We start from the raw sequence: 16,281 nt of genomic DNA, 5'->3' as shown, positions 1-16,281 counted from the left end.
GGGGGGGTGGAATCTGGTGCTTGAAAAATTAACAGTTTTCCTTTAACATTTAGACATTAAAATTCAGTCATTTAGGACAGCTATTCTCAATGGGGGGTGTATGCCATCCCCCGTTTTTCTTCCCCCCCCCCCCAGAATTGGGGGAAACAGCCACGGACTGAAATCAAAATTCGTTTTGTCTTTTATGTAGTGGGTAGGATAGAAGTAGTATGGAAGAAATCAACCAAATTTGACTGCTGCACAGGGAAAGGGGCCCGTAAACTTTGAGGAGTGTCTTAAAAGGGTGGGGGTGGGGTGGGGGAATAGCCCTAAAACGGTTGGGAGTGGCTGGTTTTAGGTACCAAAACATGCAAACCAATTTCTCGGCATTTGTTTTTCAAAGCCTTGTTTTGGAAATAGAAAAAGATGCCAAAAAAGCAATGTTTTATTGGGTTACAAGGCTAAAGGTTTGAAGGAAAAAGTTACTACAGATGACAGAGAGGAAATGATGAGTAACCAATGCTGGTCATACTGTGCTAGAGAGTGGATTAATTGGAGGTTGGGTAACTGATTGTCCCCAGATGAAACTATTTTCTTTCACTTAAACAATTTTCTAAATGGGGAGAGATTTTGGAAAGTGGAGGTCCAGAGGGACTTAGTAGTCCATCCGAGTGGAGAATTCCCTAAAGGTTAACTTCCTGGTTGAGATGGCAGTAAGAAAGGCAAATAGATTCATTTAGAGGACTAGATTATAAAACAATGATGCCATGCTGAAGCTTTATAAGATGTGGTCAGACTACATTTGGATTATTATGAGCAGTTTTGGGCCCATATCTAAGGAAGGATATTCTTGCATTGGAGAGGGTTTAGGAGAATTACCCTGGGGATCTGGGTTGTTGAATGAGGAACATTTGATGCCTCTGGGCCTGTACTGGAAGGGTGGGGTGGGGGGGGGAGGAGGAATCTCATTAAAACTTTCTGACTACTGAAAGTGCTGGATAAAGTGGAGAAGTTGGAAAGTCGAGGACCAGTGCGCACGGTCTCAGATAAAACCACATGCCTTTAAAACATAGATGAGAAATGTCTTCAACCAGAGGGTGGTGAATCTGTAGAATTTGTTGCCACAGACAGCTAGTGGAGGCCAGGTCCAATTAGATTTAAAGAGGAGGTTGATAAGTCCTTGAGTAGCAAAGGTGTCAAAGGTTCTGCGGAGAAAGCAGGAGAATGGGTTGAGGAAAAAATGCATCAGCCATATTTGAATGGTGGAGCAGACTTGATGGGCTAAATGGCCTAATCTTTTACGTCTTGTGATCATTTCAAACATGACTAGTGATTTTGCAGATTTATTATTTCACCAAGATTTCATTAAGCTATGTTATTTTTTTCCTGACAGATTGTGATGCAGTTAGAGAACTCTGTGGAAGGAAGTGGATGGATAGATGATAATGAAGAATCAGGGGACAATGGTTTCCCTGGAGATGGTGATGACTCACTTGGCAACAGACCCAAAACTATTCTGGTGCATATTATTTTTTATTTAGATTTATATATGCAAAATAAGTTAGAGGTCATTAAAATGTACACATTAACAACGACGAAAATCTTCTCAATTTCACATTCTTGCAAATAAGAATTGATTGGACATTGAGCTGTTCAACTTGTTCTAAATTTGGGTAATGTGTGAGAATTGTGCCAAATGAGGGCTTAGTGTCCTTTGGCTTGAAGCTATCATTAATAGATAGTTTGCAGAATACTCAAGTTAGTGGTAATAATTTTTTTTTCCTCACATAATTTAAAAAAAAGACAATTAAATCTGAATGTTCACATACTAGTTTTGAACTTCTTGCTGGCATATAATTTCATTTATAACTGCTATGGCATTTTGAAAGAATTTTCCAAACGTTCATTAATTATGCCAAATTTCAGTTCCAAAGGTAGTAAAGCTTAGTCCAAACGTGGAAAAGGTTCCTCTGGTGTTTCACACCACAAGGCTTTCCAAATGCGTGCATGGAGTTTCAAGGCCATTCAAATGAAGAAGCATCATTTCTGAAATTGATTCTCTCCTTGCCCAACCTGAAAATACAGATTTCCATTAGAGTTCTTAAACAGTATTTAGAAATATTTAATGTTCCTTCGCTTGGGGGGGCACTGATGGAATCAGGTCTAAATAGATTCTTGTAGCATTTTCTTTAGAGAGATGCATTACTGACAAAGCTGCTGTGACAGGAACTTGGTACAAACCCTTTCACTGATGGAACTTGGTCGATGGTATAGCCCTCATGGACCAAGGGTATTGCTGTGTCGGTTGGGGTAAAGTGTCAAGATGCAGAGCTGAGGGTAGTTTCTTGGCCAGCACAGTGAGTGGCAGCACCAACTACGTGTTGATAGACCCCTAGCATCTTCTAGTCCCCATCATCACAGTGCAACTCTCCACTGCCTGCAGATTTCTCTGTGGTCACACGAAAAGGTGTGCATCGGATTGTTACCTCAGGAGAATCTCCAGGCTCGGGGAGAGAGTGAGATGGCAACTTCTATCATAAGGAGGAGATGAGAGAAACTTGGAGAATCTCAGCAGTCTATAAACGTATACTGTAGTCAATTTTTTGGGTCAAATTTGGGGTTGTTGAATTTTACACGGGTCATACTTTTGACCATGGTAAGTACCTGTGTTGTTCAAGGCATTGAGAGCTTGGATGACTGGGTCCAGCTGGTAAGACTGTGTTTGGGACATCAGGAGCTCAGCTGGGTGGACAGTTGGGGCCTAGGAAAGTATTTGTGACCAGGCTATTGGGTGCTCTGGTGGCCGGGCAGCTGGGGCAAAGATCTGCAATCAGAGCATCAGGAGCTCCGGTGGGCAGACGGCCAGGTCGAGGATCCATGGTCAGGGCATCAGGTGCTCCAGTGGGTAAGCAGCCAGGTCGAGGATCCATGGTCAGGGCATCGGGAGCTCCGGTGGGCAGGCAGCCAGGTTGAGGATCCATGGCCAGGGCATCAGGTGCTCCAGTGGGTAAGCAGCCAGGTCGAGGATCCATGGTCAGGACATCAGGAGCTCCGGTGGGCAGACGGCCAGGTTGAGGATCCATGGTCAGGGCATCAGGTGCTCCAGTGGGTAAGCAGCCAGGTCGAGGATCCATGGTCAGGACATCAGGAGCTCCGGTGGGCAGACGGCCAGGTTGAGGATCCATGGCCAGGGCATCGGGAGCTCTGGTGGGCAGGCGGCCAAGGTCAAGGATAGAGTCTGTGGCCAGGGTGTCGGGAGCTCTAGTGGGTGGGCGGCTGGGGCAGGTAGTCTGGGCGTTGGGAGCTCAGATAGGCAGGTGGTGGGCCCAAAAGTAGGGGGTCTCTACTTTTACACAGGTCATAGGTAAAATGTGATTTTTGGGCCAAAAGTGGGGGGGGGGGGGGGGGGTGTCTTGTACCTCTCACTTTGTTCGTTTTAGATTGGTCACAGTGTTAGAGCTACCGAAAGAAAATAGTCACACGCCGAGAGCACTTCAGTTTATACAAATCTTTATTACAAATTCTAAAGCTGATATCAAACTACAATATGCAAGCCCTTCCCAATTATACTTATCAATGCCTGGACTGGTCCCAAGTGCCGAGGCGAGGCAACGACTGAACATTTGTCGTAGGTTGTCGGGGCGCCGGTAGCAGCTTCTGCACCTCCCCCGACCAGGAGGTTGGCTGGACTCTAGAAGTTCTTCTTCTTGCTGAGAGATGTTCCCACCTCTCGGAGAGTCTCTAACTTCAGCAGCGGGACCATGGCTTATATTACCCAAAAACTGCTTACCCAAGCACCTATTCCCAGCACAGCAAGAAAGATAAGCGAACAAGCTAGCATGCCTAGGCTTCTATCGAATAACACAACCTTCTAGCTTATCACTTTGAATAAAATGGTTTATTTTGCGTCAAGGTTAGGTCTCTGCCTGAAGGACTGTGACCAAAACAAGCAGGAAGATTAAATGTTCTTGGTACACAGATGTCTTTTTGTCAGATAACTGCATCTCTGGGCCCCATGCTGGAATTTAGCTTATGTCTGCTGAGTCTCAAGCAGGTTACTGATTCTCAGCCTTGCAGGAGCAAAAAACATGGTTTAAATCCTCCAATACAGGGGGTCGACTATTACACAGGATCAACTATTACATTAGTATGTGGTTGTGTCCACACCATTGAACTTTGCTTCATTGGTTCACTACACACCAAGCTATGTCATATGACTACTTTGTTTCACTACTTCAATGACGTTGATGCACCAGGTTCCAAGCACATCAGTGCCCAGCCTATTGATGTCTTTTTAAATGTATAGTGGGGTTTACCATTGACTGCAGGAACTCCAGGATGAAGAGTGTGATTCTGTCGAGTAGTATCAGTGTATTAACCTACAGAATGTGGGAAGAGCTTAATTGATGATGGCAACTGCTGTGATTATTTTACTAATAATTTGCTATTTCTTTCAGTTTAACTGTACGTACTCGACGGCTCGCAAGAAATCAGAAATACCTTCACATTCTCATTTCCCTCTCGTGACACCTAACAACAATACAACTTTGAATATGGAGCTGTATAACACTGATTTGTTTCACGCTCCCTCACAAGGAGTGTATACCGTTTCAGAAAATCGCCCATTATTTGTTGAGGTAATGCAAATTAAGAATTGTGCCATCTGTGCTTTTAGCTGAATTATTGCAGTTCCTTTTTTGGCAGTTAGGCATGCATTTGAGTTAGCTTGTGGCTTGATGTTCTTTTGTTTGACAGGGTAAACAAGAGAAGTGAAATTGGGGTTTGACGAATGTGTATTTTCTGAACGTGATAAAATGACTCTAATTTTGTTGTGTATAATGCTAATTGTAAAACCAGGGATTTTTCTAAAAATATTACATTAATCTCTAACAATTGGTGTGAGATGCACATTTCAAAAACCATCTAAATGCACCAAGTTCATCTTCGGCATCATGCAGTATTCAGAATGGGCTATTGCCAGTAGTGTTCACATTCTGAAAAGCTAACAAAAAGTTTGATGACATGTTGAAATGTTTTATTAAAGTAGCTGCTGTATCCCCATTTGCTGCTTTAAGCAATATTCTACAAATAACTAAGAGATAATTTAATCAAATGAAAACTGTAGTCTAACCAGATGCTCACTCAAATCTTTCCATCACTGCCAAAAAAGAATCAGCCTCTCTGGTTTTTTTAATAGAAAAACTGCATGTTACTTCTAAAAGTTTAAATGAGTGAAATAAAACAGAATTTCCAGGGAAATCTCATCAGGTCAGGTAGCATTGGTGGAAAGCGAGTTGATACTCTTTGTCAGAACCTGGAAAGAGAGAAAACAAGAGACACACGGGATACTGGAAGCTGAAACCCCAAACAATCTGCTGGAGAAATTCCGTCTACTCAGTTCCTCTAGCATTTGTTTATGAGAAGGGAAAAAGCAAATTAGTTTCAAGTGGCAAGGAAAGGTGGAGAAGAGATGGATGTGATATCTGTGATGGGATAATAGAAGGTTTTCCTTGGGAATACATGTTTGAGGTCGTCAGATTGATGGTTTAACGGGCAGTTAGAGCATGAAAATGCAAACAAAGGAGTGTAAAATGTTGACAACTGCAGGGCTGCACCACAAACCTAGCAGGTCCAGTTGTGCTCATGGAAAGAAGTTCAAGATTCCATTATCCTTGGTTGGGAGATCTCTGGCTGTTCTAATTTCTTTCTCTCCACCCACTTTCTTCCCCCTCCCCTTGCAATTTGCATTTCATATATCACCCACCAGCTCATGCTCATTCCCCACCCATTTACTCTGGCTCCTGCCCTCTTTTGTCCCAGTCTTGAAGGATTTTCAGCCTGAAACGATCACTTTTTTTTTTTGCCTTCCATGGATGCTACCCCACTTGCTGAGTTCCTCCACATTTTGGGAGTTGCTCTGACTATCTATCTACTCTACGACTGCCGTAATTTTATAAAACTTTATAAGGTCACACCTCAGCCCCTTGTGTTCCATTGAGAGTAAACCTAACCTGTTGGATCACTCTTTAGAACTGTGGACCTATATTCTGGTGAACCTCTTGTTCACTTGCTCGATTCTTTCATCATTAAAACTATTGAACATTATCAGCTTACCAGAGCATTTTGCACTGGTAACCGCTTTGTACCACCTATTATAAAAAGCAGTAAAATACCACATTTTGAAACTGTTGAAGAAAATACAAACTTGCCTGCAATTCAATCAGTGAATAGGGCAAAATCCTTGATCCATGGTTAAACTGTTGAAAAGTGCAAAGTCTTTGTAAGCAAGTGATGCAATGTGTAAGCAATTATTTGCACACAGCCCCTCTTCACTGTCTCAATATGGAAATAGGCAAGGACAAAGAGAAAACTGGGCAAGTCTTCATTCTTATGACATTGTCAGAAGCTTTCTTCAATTAGGCAATAGGCGTATTAATAGTTGCTCCTCAAGCAAGTTAAAGATAAGAATTTAAGTGACTTGATTGCCAGTCATGGTCAAAACTGAAGTAATTCAAAACCACTTCATAGATCAGTAAGATCAGCCTATCCAAAGCACCCAGGCAGTCAGATAATGTCCAGCTGCATCAATGCAAAACCAGAGCCATCTTTTGGTCATTTTGTTTATTATTTCTGTTGTTGCAATGTCAGGAAGGAACTTCACGTCAGCCACATTATTCTTCCAATTTATAAATAGACATTAAAAAAAAAATGGGCCATTATTTTTCCAAATTACGCTGTTTCTATTCCACACAAGTTGGTTCTTTGACTAGTTTAGTGCTACAACTTTTTGTTTTTCTCCAATGTGAAATTGCAGCCTGTTTTGCATTACAGAGAGATGCGAGAAGCACTCTGCCCTGTATTATGGGGATAATTAGGTAACGCAGAGTATTCACTTGTTGAGAATAAAATTGATAATGCAAAAATAGTGTAATAGAATTAAAAGTAGGAAGACTCTTCCACGAGAATTTTGTTCCCTTTTGATAAAACAGTAATATGATGTAAAATAATGTCATGATAATCTTAATGACATATTTCTCTTTCTGCATGGATTTAGGTCTCTCTCACGAAATCTGACCCAGATATTAGTTTTGTCATCCAAACATGCTACATTTCTCCATCATCAGATCCTGCAGCCTATTCAGACTATGCCATTATTGAAAACATTTGTCCGAAAGAAGATTCTGTGGCATTTTACAGTTCCCAGAAGCTTGATTTCCTAGTGCCGCGCGCAGAGATGGAAAAAAAGAGGTTCACATTCATCTTTAAGCCAGTCTATAACATGTCCTTGGTTTTTCTTCATTGCGAGATTACATTATGCAATAAAAAGGATGGTCAAAACCGAGGATTTCCTGATCTTCCCAAGGTTTGTCTTTTTAATGATTAGAAAAGATCTCAGTTTGAAATCTTAAAATGTAATAATTATCCATCAAGTTGCATCGCAAACATTATTTTAATAAGCCCATTGTTTCTTTATAATGTTAAAATAGTCAAATTTCTTCACTAATGTTCGAAAGTTGTTAGAACATTTGTACTGTAACGAACAACACAATTAAAAATGCAGTAACTTTGCTGATCGCCACTGTTGAAATAATTAATTTGAATCATGGGAATGATTTGTGTACTCCCTGAGAACATGCATCTTGAGTTCTGTAGTGTCTTAATTACACATTGGTGTGTGTGTTATCCTTTGAGAAATTTTCCCAGCTTTGCTTTAGGTTATTATGGCCCAGTAGGATCTATTTTTGTAATTAAATATATAAACTACTATGTCTGCAGTTAATCACTTGGTAAATGTGAATATAAAGTCAAATTTACGACATGAAGACATTTGGAATTATTAGCATTTCACATTATTCTTTGAAAACAAATAGATTAGTGCAGACAATTTTGGTGATAAACTCAATGGAATGGTTGCTTTTTAAAATATAATCAGCAATTGTTGATAAACCTGAGGCATCGCAGCTACCAGGTTTACATAGAGTTGGAGAGTCACAGAGCTATACACCATACCCCAACTTCACCCCAACTCATCTGTGTCCACCAGGCTGATTGCTGATCTTCTCCTATTTGCCTGCACTTGGCCCATGCCCCTCCTACCTGTCCGATCCACTTTGCTTGTTTTTAATTTCATGTTGACATCTCTCTCTTGCTGCAGTGTATTCCTCCCGACGAAGCTTGCATCAATGTAAATTTTCAAATAATAATGGCCATGGCAAGGAATAGGCAGTCGTTCACAAAGCCGCTGGCTGTTATTCCTGGAAAATCTACTCCACCCAACACACAAGGTCAGTCGCCATCAACAGCCCAATTGCATTTTATTGTGATTCATGTACTTGGTTTGCATAATATGTAATCCTCATTGGTTTATGGAATTAGTAACTGGTATGCTCCATTTTAAGCAGTTTAGCATCCAACACCCTTTGGTAGCCTGACTTGCCACTTGCCCTAAACTCTGAATTTCCTTCTTTAATCCTCCCAATCTCTCCATGATCCTCTCCTTTTAAGACCTATCTCTAACAAAAACTCCTTTGGTTGAGTCAAATGTTTTCTGACGTTTAATCCTGTGAGGCTCCTTGGCTTGGTTTATTTGGTTAAAGGGTTTGCCTAAGTTCCCTTGTTGCTGTTGTTTTAGTGTCACATTTTCTAATTACAGCATAATGCACCAAGGACAAAATATTAATCTCTCTAAGGATTAGAATGTTCCAGAAAGTGCTTGTTCTTATGGTGGGGAGCTGGCTGATGGAGGACCTCAGTTTTCTTCAGGCTGACTTCCAGGCCAAACATTTTGGCAGTTTCCGCAAAACAGGACGTCAAGCGCTGAAGAGCTGGCTCTGAATGGGCAACTAAAGCGGCATCGTCTGCAAAGAGTAGTTCATGGACAAGTTGCTCTTGTGTCTTGGTGTGAGCTTGCAGGTGCCTCAGATTGAAGAGACTGCCATCCGTGCGGCACCGGATGTAAACGGCGTCTTCATTGTTGAGGTCTTTCATGGCTTGGTTCAGCATCATGCTGAAGAAGATTGAAAAGAGGGTTGGTGCGAGAATGCAGCCTTGCTTCACGCCATTGTTAATGGAGAAGGGTTCAGAGAGCTCATTGCTGTATCTGACCCGACCTTATTGGTTTTCATGCAGTTGGATAACCATGTTGAGGAACTGACACTGAAAGTCTAATCCCAGCAACACTGGGGCGCACAATTGGGGAAGGACGAATAATTTGAAGTGGGTGACCTTTACGCCCTGTACTTCCAGCGTGGTGATGCAATACCCCTTTATCCCAGTCGAGTGAGACCTCGTCGCTAATGAGATCCTCTGGGTAGCGGGGATAATGTCAAGTCCCCAACGGAGGGCCAGATCTGGCCGGATAAAACTGTCAGTTGACCCAGAGTCAAATAAGCAATTGGTGTAGTGTCCACGCACTTTAATCAGTTCCATTGCTTTAGTGAGGGGATGAGAGCATTGCTGGTTCAGTGTTATTGAAGCAACCACTGATCCAGTTGACAGGGGAGTTCCGCGGGATGACGTCACGCAGCGGGATGACGTCACGCAGCGGGATGACGTCACGCAGCGGGATGACGTCACGCAGCGGGATGACGTCACGCAGCGGGATGACGTCACGCAGCGGGATGACGTCACGCAGCGGGATGACCTCACGCAGCGGGATGACCTCACGCAGCGGGATGACCTCACGCAGCGGGATGACCTCACGCAGCGGGATGACCTCACGCAGCGGGATGACCTCACGCAGCGGGATGACCTCACGCAGCGGGATGACCTCACGCAGCGGGATGACCTCACGCAGCGGGATGACCTCACGCAGCGGGATGACCTCACGCAGCGGGATGACCTCACGCAGCGGGATGACCTCACGCAGCGGGATGACCTCACGCAGCGGGATGACCTCACGCAGCGGGATGACCTCACGCAGCGGGATGACCTCACGCAGCGGGATGACCTCACGCAGCGGGATGACCTCACGCAGCGGGATGACCTCACGCAGCGGGATGACCTCACGCAGCGGGATGACCTCACGCAGCGGGATGACCTCACGCAGCGGGATGACCTCACGCAGCGGGATGACCTCACGCAGCGGGATGACCTCACGCAGCGGGATGACCTCACGCAGCGGGATGACCTCACGCAGCGGGATGACCTCACGCAGCGGGATGACCTCACGCAGCGGGATGACCTCACGCAGCGGGATGACCTCACGCAGCGGGATGACCTCACGCAGCGGGATGACCTCATAGACGTAGTCAGCGCTGGAGGAGCAAGTTGGAGGACCTCCCGGAAGTACTGTTGTGGCAGCGTCGGCGGATGAAAGGTAAGTAGTGGGGTTTGTAGTTGCTTGCAGTTGGCGGTGGGTAGATCGTCGGTCGTGGCAGTCGGGCCCCGGCGGTCGTCAGCGACGGACGCTAGGGTGAATACCTGGTTCGCCGCAGTGGGTCCCCAGTCGGTCGTGGTGGCTGCATTGGCGGCGGCGTAGGCAGCAGCAGACAGGGAGCGGGCAGCAGCAGCAGTAGTAGCGTTGTCCCCGGGGGTGGCTTACCTATTTCGGCTGCGCCATTTCATCGGATGCAAGGATCGACAACGAGATAGACAGCAGACTCGCCAAGGCAAATAGCGCCTTTGGAAGACTACACAAAAGAGTCTGGAAAAACAACCAACTGAAAAACCTCACAAAGATAAGCGTATACAGAGCCGTTGTCATACCCACGCTCCTGTTCGGCTCCGAATCATGGGTCCTCTACCGGCATCACCTACGGCTCCTAGAACGCTTCCACCAGCGTTGTCTCCGCTCCATCCTCAACATTCATTGGAGCGACTTCATCTCCAACATTGAAGTACTCGAGATGGCAGAGGCCGACAGCATCGAATCCACGCTGCTGAAGTTCCAACTGCGCTGGGTAGGTCACGTCTCCAGAATGGAGGACCATTGCCTTCCCAAGATCGTGTTATATGGCGAGCTCTCCACTGGCCACTGAGTCAGAGGTGCACCAAAGAAGAGGTACAAGGACTGCCTAAAGAAAGCTCTTGGTGCCTGCCACATTGACCACCACCAGTGGGCTGATCTCCCCTCCAACCGTGCATCTTGGCGCCTCAGTTCGGCGGGCAGCAACCTCCTTTGAAGAAGACCGCAGAGCCCACCTCACTGACAAAAGACAAAGGAGGAAAAACCCAACCCCAACCCACCAATTTTCCCTTGCAACCGCTGCAACCGTGTCTGCCTGTCCCGCATCGGACTTGTCAGCCACAAACGAGCCTGCAGCTGACGTGGACATTACCCCTCCATAAATCTTCGTCCGCGAAGCCAAGATAAAGTTAAAAGTTAAGTTAATATATAAATGATGTTTTATGCATTTAGACGAAAAGAGGCATTTTTCTCTATTGAAGAATATAGAAAATAATTTAAGTTATCCTTACCAATTTGAAAGTACAGCCATCCTCCCTTTGGTAAAAGTGGGAATGTGGCTGAATAATCTGTAGCTTGTTTTTACAGTTATTCTTCAATTGAGATAGTTTTACAGGAACAATATATGGTTTTGAGAGAATTTAGATTGCCTTAAGTTTAAAGTCGCTCCATACAGTTTCTGACAACAGTACATCAACAACAGAGGTCACTTACATTCTATAACATTCATCACGTCAGCACATTCGAAGAAGAACATGAAATAATTGCAAATGCCTGAAGTGTGCTTAGAGGTGATGAAAACGAGAGCTTTGAGAGGATTTTGAAGGATGACAGAAAAGCTGTGGTTTTTCCACCTCTCCCACATTGTTTGTCCAGTATCCTATTACCTCTTGGCTTCTCTCCAGCTCTCATTGTCCCCCCCCCCCCCCACCCTCATCCTCATTTTATTCTTGATATCCCCTCTTCTATCTTAGTCTCCAAAAAGTGTCCTGATCCAAAACGTCCGTTTCTCTCTTGGATGTTGCCTAACTGACCAAGTCCCTCTTGCTCTTTGTTTGAGAGAAGGAGTGGAGCTTAAAACTTTGGGATGAAGTTACAGAGATGAATGTTGAGACTGAAGAGGACAAGGAAGTGAAAGGTGGAAGATGAGAGTTCATGTCACAATGCTATACTTGGGAAGATTGTAGAAGAAGGGAGGCAGGAATTTGTGCACAAACGATAGAATGGAAGAAGGGGCAGTATTAAACAGTCAAGTAAATGAGGTGTGGAGTTGAGGGGTACTGGATGATTGAAGACCACAAAAGAATACATTAAGTTTATTCATTGTAGAATGGCAAGATTTCACTGACTTTTGTAATGAAATACGCTTTGAAATTTAGCTCAGCATGGGCTAAGCTGTCAACATTACACTGCTCATGTTGAATCACTTCCAGGAAGAGTGGTCTCGTAGGTAGAGGGGCATAGTAACAGCTTAATATTTTTCTGAAACGCATTGCATTACATCTCGGTTTAAAAAAAAATTAAGCTTACTTTCTAGTGTGAATTTGTTCACCAAGTTGTAGCGTAGCATACTTTGCTTAAAGGGATCATGAAGAAGGCTAGAGCTAACCATTGACACAATTGCAAGTTTTTGTTTAAAATCTGCTCCGTAAAAAAAATTGTTATTTAACTAAGAGCAGTTGTTTTCAGTAAAAATCTATAAATAAAAACTGAGCTGAATATTTATCTTGGGGGAAACTCCATAAAATGACTGCAATCACAGACCTAATTCCATAATTGGAATAAGCAGTATTATTTTTTGAATCTGGTTTAGGCTTTCTGATCAGAACCAGACCATCTCTATCCATGTTTTTTTTTCTTCTTAACCTTTGGCCAGCAGCAGATCTATTCACGATGCTTCCCTGTTTCTCACCTGCATCTCGTGTGTTTTAGCAGTCACAGGTTAACCCCACCACTGCCCTTTTCCAACCCACCCTCCACTCTCTTTATTGGCTGGTATCAAATGACAAATTAATCAAAAGTAGAAGGAAGGACAGCCATTTTTTTTTGTCTTTGCTGCCACAATACCGCTCTTTAAGAATCTGAAGCAGACGGTCCGTAGTCTCTGGGGTTCTGATTGCCACTCCGTTTTGTTTTCCTCACTTGCCTTCCACATCAACTTCAGCCCACTATCTGCTCTGAACAGACTGATGGAGCCAATTAAAACTTTTTGGTCATCTGGAATAAATAACCACACCTCCTTATGAAACAACAAGAAAAATATGCACTTTGTTTATCTGTTCCTTTATAAGTGAAATAAGCAATACTAGTATGGAAAACATTTGCTAAATGATTTACTTATGTGTTTGTTCTCTTTAGCCAGTTAAGAGGGGGTAAGGAAGGAAAATCTGTCCAATGCATTTTGGTTTTACAATGTGTGTAGTTATTTATTTTTTGTACTTTACAGTTTTCATGATGTAATAGATTAAATGGATTTAAAGAATATAAAGACTTTAGTAATTCGCATCAGTTAAATTTCCTTAAAATTAAATATTTCTTCAAACAAACCCACCAAACCAAAATGCATTGTACTTCATAACTGATGAATGATGAGATAAGAAGGAATTATTGTTAAATTTACAATTGTGTCAAAAAATCCCTGTTCATTCTACCTTCCTCTCGCCAAGAGAGAAACTGATAAGTTGTTCCCTGAATCTGTCCAAAACATTTTGTAATTGCGTGATGTGCTAAGCAATTAAATAGACATAGAACTGCTATAGAATATTATATATGCACATCAGCATGTAACTGAGTCACTTGTTCTTCGAAGTGTTTATTGAATTAGAAGTTTTATATTTTTCACTTGTGTGATATCTGGCCAAAGGCAAATATTTTGATAGATAAAATTAATACTTTGATTTTTTTTTTAGTGAAGATTGACACCTGGATTAATGCTGAAAAAGCACGACCTTGTAAGTTAAATTATTAAATGTTATTTTAGCTGTGCAATTGTTATCCTTGTATTTTAAATTACAGGCATTTTCAATGGGATCCTGCAAGAAAGTGGTGCTGAGGTAAAAGATCGGATGATGAAGCAGGCACTAGTGGGTGCTCCTGTTTCTATTTTTCATGTTTTGAGTGAGTTTTCAAGGATGGTAACACAGTACAACTCTGATTCTCTGAAATCCTCAATTATCCAAAATTTTTTTGGAGTGGAAAAAAAATTCACCCGACATGAAATTAGAATGACGATTGTCCTCGTTTCAGGTAACTCCCTCCCCCTTCTCATTCCATTTCTTCTTTACCTACCCCTATTGACTTTTCTCTCCAACTCTCCCTCTCAAATTGGGTGCCGCGGTCTCCCAGCTGCAAACAGTTGGAAGAATCCTTTGTCTCGGCATCAACAAGGAGAGCGGCCTCCTGGGCAGGAGCAGGACTTCGGGATCAGTGGCATTTCCTTCCCTCCCTACCTCCTCTTTCTTCCTTCTCTTCCCTTATCTCTCTCCCTCCTCAACACAACAGAGCTCCCGGTGCTGAACCCTTCCCTCAGCCTACTACTGCACGCACGCACGCACACACACACACACACTGGACTGCCGGAGGGGTGGGGGGGGGGGTGGGCGTGTGTGTGGAGTAGGCTTAGGAGAGGAGGATTCCGAGTCGGGACTCTGGAATCAGGAGCTCCGGGGAGTCATGAGCCCATCAACTCGCCAGTGAGTCTTCCACCAGCCCGGGAAGTCTCTCTGAGGATTGGTGGCAGCGTTGTTGCCAGCACTTTTTTTGGTGAGAATTAAACATTTTAATGCTTAAAAAGCCTTTCCTTGTTATTTGTTGTTGTTTAAACATGGATTCAAATGATTTTCAGTTGCTACTGGGCTGTTTTTAAAAAAAAAAATCTTCGAAAAAAACTATTTATCTGACATAGGTCCGCTCCTGACCATTTTGGATAATCGGAGTTGTACTGTACTCTGATTAATGGTTATGTACTTGTACTGACAATAACCACACCAGTAGTGCGAGTATCAGACAGCTTTAATAAACTAATATGTACACTAAGAGGTCTTGGCTCTCTGCAAGACAAACCTGGAAGGCTAGACTGTAGCTCTGGTCTGCTTTATAGACAAGGTCACCGGGATGACCCCTGGTGACTTAGTGGTGTAATTACATATCACCACAGGTTATTGCCTCATTCACAGTGACCACCTTTATTATTTGCATATAGAGTGGCACTAAAACAGGAGGATACATGGTTGGGCATGAACAAATGCTGTAAGGCTCTATGATTCTATATATGACACAAGAAATAATATTTTTTGTTTAGTAAATTCCCATGTCCCTTTATTGTCAATGTCATCAGAGTCTCTAACCACTTTTCCAGTGTTCCCGACCCAGATATTCTTTTCCAGCAGATGGCTAGTCCTGCCCTATCCAACCAACCTCCAACCTGAATCTTTGACTGACTCCAAAACCCGGCTCTATTTCCCCTCCCCCCAACCACACCAAAATAAGCCCTCTGCCTTTATTCCAGTGGTCATCCAAAGCCAAACTGGTTTCTTCCATCACGTCATGAGCTTTTGAACAAAGTGTTCAAAGTCTTCAAGGTTGTTCATTCCCACATGACAGTTCGGGGTCAGTGTAAGATCAAATTTAGCTAATTGGGATGCTTGAACAAAACTGGTTCAGCTTTATGCTGCTTTCACAAAAGTTTTCAGGTCTACATTTTTTTAAAGTGATGTTTTATGCTTGATGTTTCTGTGGTTATGAAACTAAGGAAGCAGTTGAAATCTGTGGATTTCATTCCTCTTTCCATTCACTCTCACCCCTGCCTCTGAATTCAGAAGTACGAAAGTATGTGGCCACTCAAAGCATCATTGACAAGCATTTCTTTGTTTTGCTAATTAATGTAGTGGGTCTAGTTCAAACCATGACCTTGCACTCGGTTGCCAACATTAGTTAATATCGTCAGTAGAAGTATCGTGGCAGGTTTACGTCAAAGTGAAATTTATCCCCAGACAGACTGAAGTTCTTGTTTGTGAAAGGAAAAAAAGTGTAGCAATAACCTTAATTATATGTGAACATTTTCGGCAATTTACTCTACTGCATAATAAATCGCAATAGAATGCTTAAATTCCTTAATTCGACAATTATTATTAAAATGGGGAACAAATGATACTCCTAAAGAAGCAGTGGAAACTCAATGTAATTTTTTTTAGTTTAGCATTCAAGGCAAGATTGCTGTTTAAAGGCAAAGCTGCTGTTCATGAATGATATTGGATAACAATGTTTAAAGTTGGCTATTTAATTCAATGCTTTTGAGCTTATCAAGCATATGTGAGTTAGTATATAAAATATTGGCTCTTGGTCTCCATGTTGTCCCTTTTAATACAAGTATAATCTCTACTTTCTCAGATTTGCTT

General features: G+C 42.9%; 1 protein-coding gene and 1 long non-coding RNA gene across 6 annotated transcripts in view; one reads left to right on the top strand and one right to left on the bottom strand.

Annotated features, from left to right (window-relative positions):
• The window catches only part of tgfbr3 (transforming growth factor, beta receptor III), a 213,839-nt gene that overhangs the window by 186,796 nt on the left and 10,762 nt on the right, over positions 1-16,281 (top strand). For all 5 annotated transcript variants that reach the window (XM_069939189.1, XM_069939190.1, XM_069939188.1 and 2 more), the window contains 5 exons: positions 1,373-1,498; positions 4,437-4,616; positions 7,034-7,342; positions 8,135-8,264; positions 13,795-13,836. In XM_069939189.1, the coding sequence (XP_069795290.1) occupies positions 1,373-1,498; positions 4,437-4,616; positions 7,034-7,342; positions 8,135-8,264; positions 13,795-13,836 (787 nt within the window). The remainder of the gene's footprint in view (positions 1-1,372; positions 1,499-4,436; positions 4,617-7,033; positions 7,343-8,134; positions 8,265-13,794; positions 13,837-16,281) is intronic.
• The window catches only part of LOC138764010 (uncharacterized), a 34,847-nt gene continuing 31,523 nt past the window's right edge, over positions 12,958-16,281 (bottom strand). The window contains exon 3 of the long non-coding RNA XR_011357958.1: positions 12,958-13,102. This is a non-coding gene — a long non-coding RNA (uncharacterized lncRNA). The remainder of the gene's footprint in view (positions 13,103-16,281) is intronic.

Source organism: Narcine bancroftii, chromosome 5, assembly GCF_036971445.1.
Source record: "Narcine bancroftii isolate sNarBan1 chromosome 5, sNarBan1.hap1, whole genome shotgun sequence".
Lineage (NCBI taxonomy): Eukaryota > Metazoa > Chordata > Chondrichthyes > Torpediniformes > Narcinidae > Narcine > Narcine bancroftii.
Note: the sequence above shows the minus strand (reverse complement) of the source record. Positions and strands in the feature narration are given on the sequence as shown.